The following is a 15,830-nucleotide window of genomic DNA, read 5'->3' as shown; positions in this document are numbered from 1 at the left end:
CCATTGGTGTATATCTGTTTTGGTACTGGTACCATGCTGTTTTGATTACTGTAGCCTTGTAGTATAGTTTGAAGTCAGGCAGTATGATGCCTCTAGCTTTGTTCTTCTTGCTTAGAATTGTCTTGGCTATGAGGGCTCTCTTTTAGTGCCATATGAAGTTTAAGGTGTTTTTTTCCCAGTTCTGTGAAGAGGGTCATAGGTAGTTTGATGGGGATAGTGTTGAATCTATAAATTACTTTGGGCAGTATGGCCATTTTCACAATATTGATTCTTCCTAACCATGAGCATGGAATGTTTTTCTATCTGTTTGTGTCCTCTCTTACTTTGTTGAGCAGTGGTTTGTAGTTCTCCTTGAAGAGGTCCTTTACATCCTTTGTTAGTTGTATTCCTAGGTATTTTATTCTCTTTGTAGCAATTGTGAATGGCAGTTTGTTCTTTATTTGGCTCTATTTAAGTCTGTTATTGGTGTATAGGAATGCTTGTGATTTCTGCACATTGATTTTGTATCCTGAGACTGCTGAAGTTGCTTATCAGTTTCAGGAGATTTTGGGCTGAGACAATGGGGTCTTCAAAATATACAACCGTGTTGTCTGCAAATAGAGACAATTTGCCTTCCTCCTTTCCTAATTGAATACCTTTTATTTCTTTTTCTTGCCTGAGTGCTCTGGCTAGAACTTCCAATACTATATTGAATAGGAGTGGTGAGAGAGCACATCCTTGTCTAGTGCCAGATTCCAAAGGGAATGCTTCCAGTTTTTGCCCATTCAGTATGATATTGGCTGTGGGTTTGTCATAAATAGCTTTCATTATTTTGAAATACGTTTTGTCGATACCTAATTTATTGAGAGTTTTTAACATAAAGGGCTGTTGAATTTTGTCAAAGTACTTCTCTGCATCTAGTGAGAAAATCATGTGGTTTCTGTCTTTGGTTCTGTTTATGTGGTGGATTATGCTTATAGACTTGTATATGTTGAACCAGCCTTGCATCTCCAGGATGAAGCCTACTTGATCATGATGGATAAACTTTTTGATGTGCTGTTGCAATTGTTTTGTCAGTATTTTATTGAAGATTTTTGCATCTGTGTTCATCATGGATATTGGCCTGAAGTTTTCTTTTTTTGTTGAGTCTCCACCAGGTTTTGGTTGCATGATGTCGGTCTCAAAAAATGGTTTGGCAAAGATTCCCTCTTTTTGGCTTATTTGGAATCGTTTCAGAAGGAGTGATACCAACTCCTCTTTGTAGGTCTGGTAGAATTCGGCTGTGAACTCATCTGGACCTGGGCTTTTTTTTGGTTGGTAGGCTATTAATTGCTGCTTCAACTTCAGCTCTTGTTATCGGTCTATTCAGGATTTCGATTTCTTCCTGGTTTAGGCCTGGGGGTCAGTGGTACAAGTGTCCGGGAATTTATCCATTGCTTCCAGGTTTACTGGTTTATGTGCAAAGAGTTGTTTGTAGTAATCTCTGATGGTAGTTTGTATTTCTGTGGAATTGACAGAGATTTCCCCTTTATTATTTTTTATTGCATCTATTTGATTCTTATCTCTCTTCTTTTTTATTAACCTGACTAGTGGTCTATTTTGTTGATCTTTTGATAAACAGCTCCTGGATTTATTGACATTTTGAAGGGTTTTTTTTTTTGTGTGTGTGTGTCTCTGTCTCTTTCAGTTCTGCTCTGGTCTTAGTTATTTCCTGTCTTCTACTAGCTTTTGAGTTTTTTTATCTTGCTCCTCTAGCTCTTTCAATTTTGATGATAGGGTGTCAATTTTAGATCTTTCCTTGCTTCTCATATGGACATTTATGGCTGTAAATTTTCCTCTAGACACTGCTTTAAATGTGTCCCAGAGATTCTGGTATGTTGTTCTCATTGATTTTGAAGAACATCTTTATTTCTGACTTCATTTCATTGTTTATCTAGTCAACATCCAAGAGCTAGTTGTTCAGTTTTCATGAAGTTGTGGAGTTCTGAGTTAGTTTCCTTATCCTGAATTCTAATTTGATTGCACTGTGATCTGAGAGACTGTTTATTATGATTTCCATTCGTTTGCATTTGCTGAGAAGTTACTTCCAATTATGTGGTCAGTTTTAGAGTAGGTGTGATGTGGTGCTGAGAAGAATGTATATTCTGTGGATTTTGGGTGGAGAGTTCTGTGGATGTCTGTTAGGTTTACTTGGTCCAGATCTGAGTTCAAGTCCTGGATATCCTTGTTAATTTTCTGTCTTGTTGATCTGTCTAATATTGACAGTGGAGTGTTAAAGTCTCCCACCATTATTGTGTGGGAGTCTAAGTCTCTTTGTAGGTCGTTAAGAACTTGCCTTATATATCTGGGTACTCCTGTATTGGGTGCATATATATTTAGGATCCTTAGCTCTTCTTGTTGCATTGATCCTTTTACCATTATGTAATGCCCTTCTTTGTCTCTTTTGATCTTTCTTGCTTTAAAGTCTATTTTATCAGAGACTAGGATTGCAGCTCCTGATTTACTTATTTTATTTATTTATTTTATTTTTTTTCTCCATTTGCTTGGTAAATCCTCTTCCATCTCTTTATTTTGAGCCTATGTGTGTCCTTGCATGTGAGATGGGTTTCCTGGATACAGCACACCAATAGGTTTTGACTTTTTATCCAGTTTGCCAGTCTGTGTCTTTTGATTGGGGCATTTAGCCCATTTACATTTGAGGTTAATATTGTTATGTGTGAATTTGGTCCTGCCATTTTGATGTTAGCTGGTTGTTTAGCCCATTAGTTGACTCAGTTTCCTCATTGTGTAATGGTCTTTACTATTTGGTACATTTTTGAAGTGGCTGGCACTAGTTGCTCTTTTCTGTGTTTAGTGCTTCTTTCCAGAGCTCTTGTAAGGCAGGGCTGGTGGTGACAAAATCTCTCAGTAATTGCTTGTTCATAAAGGATTTTATTTCTCCTTTGCTTATGAAGCTTAGTTTGTCTGGATATGAAATTCTAGGTTGAAAGTTCTTTTCTCTAAGGATGTTAAATATCAGCCCCCACTCTCTTCTGGCTTGTAGGGTTTCTGTCAAGAGATCTGCTGTGAGTCTGATGGGCTTCCCTTTGAGGGTAACCCGACCTTTCTCTCTGGCTGCCCTTAGCATTTTTTCCTTCATTTCAACCCTGGTGAAGCTGAGGATTATGTGCCTTTGGGTTGCTCTTCTTGAGGAATGTCTTTGTGGTGTTCTCTGTATTTCCTGGACTTGAATGTTGCGTTGTAAGGTTGGGGAAGTTCTCCTGGATAATATCCTGAAGAGTGTTTTCCAGCTTGGATTCATTCTCTTTGTCACATTCAGGTATACCTATCTAACGTAGATTAGGTCTTTTCATATAATCCCATATTTCTTGGAGGCTTTATTCATTTCTTTTCACTTTTTTCTCTAATCTGGCCTTCTCGTTTTATTTCATTGAGTTGATCTTCAATCTCTATCCTTTCTTCTGCTTGTTCTATTTGGCTGTTGAAACTAGAGCATGCTTTGTGAAGTTCTCATGTTGTGTTTTTCAGCTCCATCAGGTCATTTTTATTCTCTAAGCTGTTTATTCTTCTTGGCATCTCATCTAACCTTTCTCTTCAACATTCTTAGTTTCTTTGCATTGGGTTAGGACATGTTCTTTTAGCTCAGAGAAGTTTGTTATTGCCCACCTTCTGAAGCCTGTTTCTGTCAATTCATCAGACTCATTCTTCATCCAGCTTCATTCCTTTGCTGTGGTCACTTGGAGGAGGAGAGGCATTCTGGTTTTGGTTGTTTTCATCCTTTCTGCGCTGGTTTCTTCCCATCTTTGTGGATTTATCTATCTGCAGTCTTTGTAGTTGGTGACTTTCAGATGGGGTCTCTGAGTGGATGTCCTTTTTGTTGATGATGAAATTATTTCTTTCCATTTTTTAGTTTTCCTTCTACCAGTCAGGCCCCTCTGCTGTAAGACTGCTGAGGTCCACCCAGACCCGGCTTGCCTGGTTATCTCCTGCAGTGGCTACAGAACAGTAAGGGTTGCTGCTAGTTTCTTCTTTTGTTATCTTATCCCAGAAGGGTACTCGCCAGATTTCAGCCTGAGCTCTCTTTTAGGAGGTGTCTCTTTGGATATACAGGAGTCAGGGAGCTGCTTGAGGAGACAGTCTATCCCTTAGAGGAGCTCAGGTGCTGAGCTGTAAGCTCCATTGTTCCATTCAGAGGTGCTGGGCAGGTATGTTTAAGTCTGCTGCAGCAGAACTCATAAGTGCCTTTTTTCCAGGTGCTTGTCCTGGGAAGGTGGGTCTTTATTTGTAAGTTCCTGACATGCTGCTGCCTTTTGTCAGAGATGCCTGCCCAGCAAGGAGGTGGTCTAGTCACAGTCTGCCAGCAGAGGTGTTGCTGAGCTGCCATGGGCTCTGCCCAGCTGCTGTGTGAACTTCCTTGTGGTTTTGTTCATAGAGGTATAGTTAGAACGGCCTCGGTAATGGCAGTCTGCCTCAGTAATGGTGGACTGCCTTGGTAATGGCGGACTGCCTCGGTAGTGGTGGATGCCCTTCCCCTCACAGAGCTGGACCTTCCTGGGTCCAGCTGGGCTTGCTGCAAAACTCTCAATCAGAGCGTTTCAGATTGCTGGACTTTGTGGGGGGTGGGACCTGCGGAGCCAGGTTATCTGGCTCCCTGTTTCAGTCCCCTTTTTTTCAGTTAAGTTGGTGGCTCTGTCTCTCAGGCATTCCAGGCACCAGTTGAAACGGTTGCCCAGATTTGTGTGAGTTTTTGTGTGGAGACCTATTGTGCCAGCTGAAACTGCCATGTTGGAAACTCGTGGCACTTTTCAGACCGGGAATCTCCTGGTGTGTGCGCAGTAATAACTCGTTTGGAAATGTGGTGATCACTCACCCTCTGTGTTGTTCTCACTGAGGACTGCACTCCAGAGCTGTTCCTATTTGGCCATCCCATAATTTCTCTTTATAAGTACTCCAGAAAATATAAATGTATCAGGATGTTTTTTCTGTACAAGTGAGAGAAACCCTGAATTCAAATTGATTTGATTAATAACAGCAAAAATGACTTTATTATTTCTTGTTACTGTCAAATCTGTATTATTGTCAGATCAACTACTTCAGGTGCAACGAAATAGATCGAGGTGCTCAAATGAAGGTACCGTGATGCTGCCTTTCCAAATCTTGGCTGTGCTTTCATTTTTATTGGCTTAATTCCTAGGCAAGCTGTTTCTCTACTGTCAATTATACCTCCTAGCATCTTTAAACTTAGATCTTGCAATCAGCCTCCCCTGCAGAGGATGATTATCTTTTCCAAAACTCCAGCAGAAGTCCTGGAAATATCTTTCTTGGCTAGTTTTGGTCAAGTGTCCTTCTCTGGAGCCAGGAGATCAAGTATATGGACTGAAGCTGGGCAAGATATGATCCTTTAAAGAAATGCTGGGTTTACAAGAAAACAAAAAACCAAATTCCTAACATTTCATTCTAATAAACTATATAAAAAATTGCTTGGCATATAATAAGAATTTAATACATTAATATTAATAATTTTAAGGAATCTATTTTATAAACTCTTATATATGCAGAACTACCAGCTTTCAGCCAAGTTTTCCTGGACAACATAAATATGAGTAGAAGTGGTTTAACCTAAAGCAGTCTCTAGTTAGGGCAGATCTCAATATGTGATGTTTGATGTAAGTCAGTTTTTAGGATAAAGGCTGTTCTGTGTTTTGGGGAAAGCTAGTGATATTCTCCAAAGAGCCTGAATGCAATCTAAGTTAATGACCCTTTTTGTGGCTAATACCTTTTTTTGCAGATTATCGTAATGCCAGCAGAAACTGCTTTTTTGTTCCATGATACTGGAAGTATGGCTAGAGACCAAACACAGGAATTTCCCCCCACGTAGGATAGTCCAACAAAACAGACTAGCTCTCACCCAGGCTTTCCCCAGCCAACGCTATAAATAATAATTATTATGACAATTATAATAGCTAAGAGAGCTTATCTTCATCAATAATTATGGATGCCTCATAGAAACCTGAGACATCAGTGCCAATAGTTCTGCTGTGAATATATTAATCATCTGTGACAGAAGCATTATGTCATAATATCTAAGTCTGCATCAGGAGTTATGAAAATGTGTTTTGCCTTTATAAAGTATCTATTTCCATTAGTGCAACTTTGGAATAAGTGAAGATAAACAGAATCTACTGAATGGAGATAAGGCTAAATTTAGTTTTTCATTCCCTTTAAGGAATTCAACTTGAAGTGTAAACATTGCTGTTTTCATTTCAGATTACATGTATTTTGAACATCTAAGAGCTTCATTTGCCTTTATTTTTTTTCTCATGAGATTTCACAAAACAGAAAAAAATGAGGATTATGTTTTCAGTAGTGTTTTAAATGCAATAGTGAATATATTACCAGTGATAATTTGCATAATTTTTACTCTTTCCTTTTATCAGCCATCATTGGCCTACAAATTTATGAGTAAATGACACTTCTGAGTTTGTATTTACTATATACAAATAATCCTCAACAACCCTGTTCCAGGGCTAGGAATATGTGTGCTATTATGCTGACTGTTAGCAATGTTGCTGTTGGAAATGTGTTCCTGTGGTTTTGTTTTTGGAAATATTAAGAATAAAAACAGTTAATTAGAGCCTTTAGATGTCTATCAGAGAATTAAAAATTACATTTTTTTTAAAGGGCTGGGCACAGTGACTCACACCTATAGTCCGAGCTACTCCAGAGGCTGAGGTGGGAGGATTGCTTGAGCCTGGGAGGTAGAGGCTGCAGTGAGCTGTGATCATGACACTGCACGTCAGCCTGGGTGGCAGAGCAAGACCCTGTCTCAAGAAAACAAAACAAACAAACAAACAAAAAATGAAAAAAGGTCATTGCAGGTGGCTCACTATATTTCCCTTCTGTTACAATTTAGCAACCGGGAAGCACTAGAAACAGGCAACTTTTATTATATTCTATTGATATTTTCAATTTAATAGCTTGGATCAATACTCTAGCTAAGTCAAAACAGTTTAGCCCCATAATCTCTAGAAGTGAAATTCCCTCTTTTATGAGAGGGAATTTATGACTAACCTGGGTTATATTTGAAAGTCATTTTCCTATTCAACTTTTGAGTGACATGAAATGAAGTCCCTAAAACACAGCAACAATTCATGTAGTACCCTGGGACACTGAAGGAGAAGAGTGAGCAAGAGGTTCGGCCGTATAGTCACTCCTCTGATGCCTGCATAAGGGTGAGAAAAAGAGACAGTGTCTAGAAAAGTGACAGCAGGAGGAAGCCAGGGAACCTTTGTTCTTCCGAAGTTTCTGTAAGGATCATCCCCCTAACACTGATGTCCTGATTCCCACTCCATTATTTTATTAACGTGCAGAGTTGAAGATCATCAGTGAACTTCTTCTGGCCAGACTCAATATCCTTTTCCTTATCCTCATCTTTTATTAGATTGGTGAAAAAGTAATTGCTATTTTTGCCATTAAAAGCAATGGAAAAACCACAATTAATTTTACACCAACCTAATAGTTATTAATCATTTTACCCTACCTTGATCACTAGGTGTTTTGTAATGTACTAATCTCGACTACTTTACTTGGCTCTCTGTTGTTTGTTTGTTTGTTTTTGGAGACGGAGTCTTGCTCTGCTGCCCAGGCTGGAGTGCAGTGATGCGATCTCGGCTCCTTGCAACCTCTACCTCCCGAGTTCGAGCAATGCTCTTGCCTCACCCACCCAAGTAGCTGGGATTACAGGTGTGCACCACCTCAGCTAATTTTTGTATTTTTAGTAGAGAATAGGTTTCACCATGTTGGTCAGGCTGGTCTCCAACACCTGACCTCGTGATCTGCCTACCTTGGCCTCCCAAAGTGCTGGGATTGCAGGTGTGAGCCACCGCGCCCGACCAGCTTTCTCTCTGTTGTTTTTGTGGAAGCCGCTCAAGCTCTGAAGAGTCCAACAGTATTAGCCCCTCTTTCTTTTTTTTCTCTTTCTTTCTTTCTTTTTTTTGAGACAGAGTCTCACCCTGTTGCCAGGTGCCAGGCTGGAGTGCAGTGGCATGATCTTGGCTCACTGCAACCTCTGCCTCCTAGATTTCAAGCAATTCTCCTGCCTCAGCTTCTTGAGTAGCTGGGACTACAGGTGCAGGCCACCACACCCAGCTAATTTTTGTATTTTTAGTAGAGATGAGGTTTCACCATGTTAACCAGGATGGTCTCCATCTCTTGATCTCATGATCTGCCCGCCTGGGCCTCCGAAAGTGCTGGAATTACAGGCGTGAGCCACTGCGCCAGGCCTGTATTAGCCCCTCTTTCTGTATTCCCACTTAGTGAGTGCATACAAAATGCATCTCATTTAATCGTCATACCATGTATGCAGCTTAACCCAGTAATTTAGGAGGTTTCTGATTACATATAATCTTGTATGAGCTCTTCTGTGTGGGGGAAGGGTATGTGTATGTGTCTGTGAATCTGTGTGACTCTGTCTTAATCTCTGTATGTATGAGTTGTATTTGCTCAGATTGTAAGTGCTTAAAAATAGAAAATTCTAGAGGCAACTTGAGCATGTATTTTAGTGAGAGCTATGTCCAAATAGTGCTGTTCTTCATTATTAACTTTTATAGGTCTCTAAAGTTCTCTGAGACCCACTTTCCTCATCTTTAAAATATGTATAATAATACTCACCCACAAGATAAAATAAATTCATAAATAAATATATGCATATAGCATACAGTGTACCTTCAATAAATGATTTTTCTTGTTTTAACTTTTCTCACATCACCCATTCTAGTAATACAATGTTAAGTTCAGTTTTAACATTCTAATAATACAATGTTAAGTTCAGTTTCAACACTAATTGACTGAAACTAACAAGATTAGGAAAGTTGAGATGTACTGAGCTAGTTAACTACATCTGGCTACCACAGTCTCTTAACATGGTATATTATAAAAACATTTATCTGAATAAGTCACTTCAGTGACTAATCGCTATATTATTTTCCTAAGGAAATGAAAATGCCAGGAAAATAGATGCACAATACTTTTAGTGTCGTTATGTGTCTCTTAAATATTAACAGAGTTGTTCGTAGTATTATTTTGAAGGGTTTATAATATGAAAAATACAGCATCTAATTTCCACTTGAATTCATATGCTATGAGTTATTTTATTTGGGCTTAATTTTTATTTAGTAATTAACAGACTCAGAGATGGCAAAATTTGCTGAGGGAAAGTATACCAATAGAACATACAAATGGGAATCAAGTAATTCATAAAAATAAAACCTGGTGTCTTGACATAAAATCCTAAACATCGTACTGTAGTTTTTTTTGAACTAGTAAAGCCAGAAAGATTTAAACTTAATGCACCAATGATTGCAGCCACAGTGAAATGAAACTGTTTCTTAACCCCAAAGAATCCAGGCTCCCGATTAGCTCATGAGAAGACAATTATTTATAATAGCACTTACTGGTAGAGAGAAATGAGTGAAACCTTAGATGGGCACTTAGACGTGACTAAGGCGGTTTTTATTTCTGATCCCAAAGCACCGAAGTGGAAGTCTGCAGTGACTCAGAGCACTGTGATGGCCCAGCTGTCCAGGGGCATACCTCTCTAGCGTGTAGTCAGGCATCACCGGAGGGGGGACTCACCGCAGAGGAATCGGCACATGTATTGACTCACCTGACACCGTCTTACCAGTAGTGAAAAAGAGGAACATTTCGTTAATCTTCTATTAGAAGTTAATTTTCACTGATTCCCAAAGCACATATGAAATAGCACACTGGGCCTAATTAATGCCTGCCTAGCTAATACTCTGCCTCTGGAAATAATAACCAGGGGCCATTTTCATAAGAAGCTTAGTAATGTCTTTCTAATATATTGATCTAGTTATTACCATTTTTTTCTGAAAGCCCTTCATTCACTGGTGAAAGAAGCAGCCTGCTTTATTTGAGATATTTATTTTACAACCTTATCTCCTTGTGTTGGAATATGTCAGGTGAATCTGTCCAAAATCATTTAAGATACTCGGCATAAAATGGATACACCTAGGGAGAGAACACTTACTAGTATGGCCAATCATGGGTGTGCTCCTTATTCCAAGAACGGCCACTTCTATTTTCTTCTGTTTGTTATTTTTTGTTAATTTGGAACTCAGATGAGTTAGGAAGCTTCATTACATATTTCTATGACTGGGTTTGGGGCCTCTTGACAGTGGTCTTGACTACTGTCAAGAGACCCCAAACCCAGTCATAGAAATATGTAATGAAGCTTCCTATATAACATGATATTTTGTATTTTGGCATAACATTTTTGGCTTAAATGCCAAAATATTGCTGCTCTATGTTATTTTCTTAATAATTTATTCTATTTCTCTTTTAAAATAGAACTTGCCTAAGGATATCTATATACAGATACATTTCATCCATGAATAAAACAGATTGGAGTCAACAAAGATTATAGGCCTAAAAGTATATTGTTTTGCTTGGTTTTGGACAGTGCTGATTAAATGCATATGTTCACTTGATAATTCTTCTGGATATGTCTTTTCTGAGTCTTCCCTCCCAGGATTACGAGCTTTCTCCTTGTGCTCCCGTAATACCTGTTTTTACCTGCTTCATACCTACCTATTTCTGTTCCATTTCCTCCGCTAGAATTTGAGTTCCCTGTGGCTGGGACCATTCTACTTGTCTTTATCTCTTTAAAATCTAGCAAAGCATTTGACACATACCGAGTTATTGAAAGTGTTTATTCGATGAGGGAACAGTGTCAGATTATTAATCTATGATGTTTCAGTGTGATGACTTGTAAGAAAAATGTGGTTTTTTTTTTTCCCTAAAACAGTAAAAACAATGCAGTTGGCTAATCTGATGAGTAATCATTAAGGTACAAGTTATGGACTGTTTGCTGATTTAGCTTATGGTCTGCAAATACTATAGTGCCATTTTAAAGCTTTAAATGATAGACAACTTTACTTGATTTATGAATATCATTTATGTTAACAATGGGAACCCCATACACTGTCTTCAAATAGTTCTTGATAATTACATATATCAAATGGAAAGAATATGCATATATATTTCAATAGCTGGATTTTGAAATTTGGAGCACAGAGGTGGAGTGTCATTTTATATTGAGAATGGAAAGTCAGGAGCCTTGCGACACATGATGCAATTGCTTCCATGGAATATTTTCAGACCAATAGGAGTTTGTGAAGAACTTTTATGGACTGTATAAATATTTTGAGCTGTAGGCATCATTACCAGCTGATATTTTCTTTCCTCAGGACCAGCTGTTCAGGAGCACCACGGACGAGAGCCAGGCACATTTGAGACTTGGATCTAACTAAAGACCGCCGCAGATTCTTCTGCAGCAATGTCGGTGTTAGAAGAAAATCGGCCATTTGCTCAACAGTTATCCAATGTCTACTTTACAATACTTTCGCTGTTCTGTTTTAAGCTTTTTGTGAAAATCAGCCTTGCCATCCTCAGTCATTTCTACATCGTGAAAGGCAATCGCAAGGAAGCAGCAAGGATAGCAGCTGAATTTTATGGAGTATCTCAAGGACAAGGTATGTTTATGATAATCCTCTCTTGTTTCAAGTGGAGTTTAACTCTCATTTGATCCACAATTACATGTTTCCTTTTTAGACTGCTTCAAGGTAAATATTTTATAAACTTCTATTAAGGAAAATACTTGTAACTCACTTCATGGGTTATAAAAAGGAAAATTACTTTCTTATGTAAATGTTCATGTTAAAATCAAGGTATGATTGCAAAAGATATTAAGGGAGACATACAGTATATATAATAGGAATAACAGGAATATATATATTCTTAAGAAATAATTTAAAAAGTTAAACATTTAATTTGCCAAGTCATAGTATTACAGATTAGTTTTAGAAGTAAGTAAACGCACTTCAATCATCCTTTAATGTATACCTGGATTGCATAATTTTAAATCAAGTATTTAGTTATATGTAAAATAATTGTTATTAAAAGAGGGGATTTCAAGATTTCGTTTCTCACAACTTTAATAAGATAACCATTTGACTCTAAAGTAAAGCACACACAAAAAAGTTTGACAGCATGTGTTTTTCTGATGGAATTGTTATTGCTCAGCTCAGTTTGTGGAAAATTGATTATAAAAGGATAGAAACATAATCAATAAATTTTATATGTGTGCAGCCAAGTGCATTCATGTTCCTCAGCAGAAACTGTGGTATGAAACCAAATGAGAAACAATATTACCCATAGACTTTAAAAGGCTGTAAAACCATTTAGGTTCTATTGGATCAATATTCTAAAAAACAAAAATTATTCATATGGCAGGCTTTAAAGTGCCATTTTTAATTCTCATAGATTTCAGATTCATTTCTGATTTGAAAATCAACAGGCATGCATGAATGTTTATAGCCCAAATTCCTCCAAAACAAGTTAAATTGTCAGAATCAAAATTTACTTTCCACACAATTTAAACATGTAAACTTGAAAGAAAAATCACTTAGAGTAGAAAGCTTGCCGTCTTAAATTCCATTTTCATATGTTTTTCAATGTGGGATGTGACTCATTTTAAAATCTAGGTTACTCTATTGGTACATGGAAAGTTAAGTGAAGGCGGAAAATTTTTTTTAGTGTGTGAGGTAGATAATGAGTACATTTTTCCTGAGGAAGATTGCAATTTTGCAACATGAGGGATTGATGTTCTCACTCAAACAGGAAAATATAAATGCTCGTAAGAATCTCTCATAGGGAAGATAAAAATCTCAATTAAATAGGCAGCATTTAATCCTTTACCTACCACCTCTGCCTTAGAACAGAGACAACTATATTTTATGTATTTATTTATTTTCCTGGAGTCTGGGGCTCACACTGTTGCCTCGACTGGAGTGTAGTGGCTCAATCATGGCTCGCTACAACCTTCAACCCCTGGGCTCCAGGGATCATACTGCCTTGGCCTCCTAAGTAGCTAGGACTACGGGTGCATACAACCATGCCTGGCTAATTTTATTCTTTGTAGAGACAGAGTGTCAACATTGCCCACTTACTGTGGTCTCAAACTTCTGGGCTCAAGTGATCCTCCTGCCTGAGCCTCCCAAAGCTCTGGAATTACAGTTGGGAGCCTTCATGCCGGGCCTGAACTGTAACAAAATGTGACATATACACTATGTGATTCATCTGTACATAAAAAAATTTAGTTGACCATATTTGTAGATATATGACTAAACAGCTTACATGTTCATAAGATGGTAACATTTACCCTCATAGACAGCCTGTAGCACATTACTTCGTAATCAGATCTTGTCTATGTATTATGGGAAATGCTGTACATTAACACATGAAATATTGCCTAAACAGAAGAAACTTTTTTGTGGGTTGACAAGGGTTTTAGAGGAGGCCATGGAAGCTCCTTACTGTACATATTTTCCAGTAAAAAGAAACACTCATCCCCTCATTAGACTGATCTTAGTGTGCTCATGTTGGGCAATCATGAAAATATATGAAACAGTTTCCATGTTCCCATAGGCTTTTAGGATTCTATTTTAAAATAAATTAGAACTCTAGGATTTTTTGTCTCAAGAAGGAAAGAAAAAAGGAAATGAGTATCCATTAATAGGAAACACTTTTCCTGGAAATATAAGATGGAAGCAAAGTTCTTAAAAATTTTGTTTTGTGTTACTTTTAATGTTAGATCTATTTAATGAAATTTCCCCTCTAATATCATGTATTAATCTGTATATGAAACAATAGAATATAGTATTATAATTTGTATTCGATATAAGCATAATTTATTTCCAATTTTATTTTAACATTAAGAGAACAAATTAGGTACCTTATAAAACTCTTTCTTAGTCTACTTCTAAGCGTTCATTCTTTCTTGCCCGGGAAAATGATTACTTTCTCCATTTTAACAGCTTTTTCTTTTAGTTACTATAAGTCAACTATTTTTTTATTTTGTGTATATCCTTGTAATTCACTAATTAGGCTTAATTATCTCTGTTTAATCCAACGATTTCCTCTTTCCTGGGAGAGATTATCACCTTCATTCCACTTTGAATTGTGTTTCCATTTCTACTTTCAAGGCTTAGCCAGATGGCTCCCCAACATTTCTGATATGGAGTTGCCAAATTCCATGAAATAAGAGATGGTGTGTATATTTTCATGTCTTTCATAATCACAGAAGACCCTGTTGACAACATTCTGGATGTCCTCCCCATAAGCAGTAGTACTTTGGTGTGAAATAAAAGGAACTCTTAATTTTTTAGATACTATTGCAAATCAGCTGATTGTATTAGACAAATGTATGGTGTTTTTCTGTTTGTTTGTTTGTTTGTTTTTAAAGCTCTTTCCTGTCAGGCTTGAGACCAAGGTATGATTACCCATGAAAATGCTGAAAATCTAAATGGTATCTAAAATAGCTTAAGATGTTTCCTTCTTGATGTTTTTGATATTTTATTAAACTTTACACATCTATCTTTTCATCTCTAAAGACTTTTATCACCCTCATCATTGTACTTCAGGGGCCTATTCTTTGCTTTGCTTTTTTGCGTAACTATCTTCTGTATCGTTCTTGCTGCTGAGTGTCCCGATTACAATCTTTATATATCAGAGGCCTAGTCTAATCTCGAAGCTAACTCTAGACTTTGAAACTGATAGGGAGACTACCAGGCCTTGAAGGCTATACTGAAATATTAAACAGTGTACAGAGAGAATGAGGATGTGGAGAAATGGATTAATTTGGTGAAATCATACCAAAGGCCTAGAAGAAGCCATGAACTGCTTTACTCCCAAAGATATTTCAAGAGGCAGCTCTTCTCTTCTGTTAAGGACAATACTTTTCAAGTTCTATTTTAGGCTCTGAAGTTTAGCAGTTTTTGTCACAAATAGACAGGACAAGTTCTAAGCATTGATTTTCTGAGCACCCTGATATCAAGACACTGAGGTTACAGTATACATAAAAGGCAAAATGTATGGTTCTCATCCTTAAGTTTATATTCTAATTGAGGAGATAGGATATCTACAGATAGCAGTCACTTTCCAGAATACTCACTGTCAGATGATGCCAAAGAATGAATGGGTCATTTTCCAAGTTGTCCTTTTAGAGATATCTTCAAAGAGAAGGCAGATCTTGAGATGACTCCAGGAAATGAGAGAGGCATGGATTTATGGGTACACACTGATAACTGGAAGACAGTAGATTTGGCTGGAATGGAGAGTTCATGCAGTAGTAAAAAAAATCATGTGTTTCACTAGATGTGAAAGAATTTGAATTTCATGCCAAACAATTCAGACTTAACTTTGAAGGTAATGGGCATCATTGAAAGTTTTTGTTATGAAAGAAGGTGGGAAAATAAAAACATTATGTATTAAACCACAATTTAAAGTAGATTTATATAGTAATATTCTTTGGAGTTGAACAAGAGAGATTTGAAATAAGTTGATCAGTTAGGACCTTGCCATGAGGAGATGAGGACTTAGTTTTCTCCTGGTAGTATGGACAGAAAACAAAGAATGGCAACAGAAAATAAAGAAAAGGAAAAGAAGAAAGAAAAGAATCTGATGATCCTGTAAATAGCATTCAAATTGTCTTTAAACTGACAGAAAGAGCAAATATTACCTTAGAGTAACATTTTAACATATTACTTTCTTCATTATAACATAGCTTTTTCTCCCACAGTTAGATATTAACATATCAATCAGAAGATTCATTAGCCACACAGGCCAAGTCTACAGCCTCCAGCCAAGGCCACTCCTTGAAAGTATGACTCTTAGAGCTTGGTGAGTCTGGTAGGTTACATACCTACCTCCACTGGAAAATATCAATGTAGATCAGGAAATAACATAATTAGAATCTGAATTTTAGTCTTGCA

At 37.4% G+C, this 15,830-nt stretch overlaps 1 protein-coding gene across 1 annotated transcript in view; it reads left to right on the top strand.

Moving 5' to 3' along the window:
- Positions 1-15,830, top strand: part of ASB5 (ankyrin repeat and SOCS box containing 5) — a 117,058-nt gene that overhangs the window by 44,306 nt on the left and 56,922 nt on the right. The window contains exon 2 of the mRNA XM_010344425.2: positions 11,247-11,531. Within this exon, the coding sequence (XP_010342727.1) occupies positions 11,336-11,531 (196 nt within the window). The 5' untranslated portion in view covers positions 11,247-11,335. The remainder of the gene's footprint in view (positions 1-11,246; positions 11,532-15,830) is intronic.

This window comes from Saimiri boliviensis, chromosome 3, assembly GCF_048565385.1.
Source record: "Saimiri boliviensis isolate mSaiBol1 chromosome 3, mSaiBol1.pri, whole genome shotgun sequence".
Classification (NCBI taxonomy): Eukaryota; Metazoa; Chordata; class Mammalia; order Primates; family Cebidae; genus Saimiri; species Saimiri boliviensis.
Note: the sequence above shows the minus strand (reverse complement) of the source record. Positions and strands in the feature narration are given on the sequence as shown.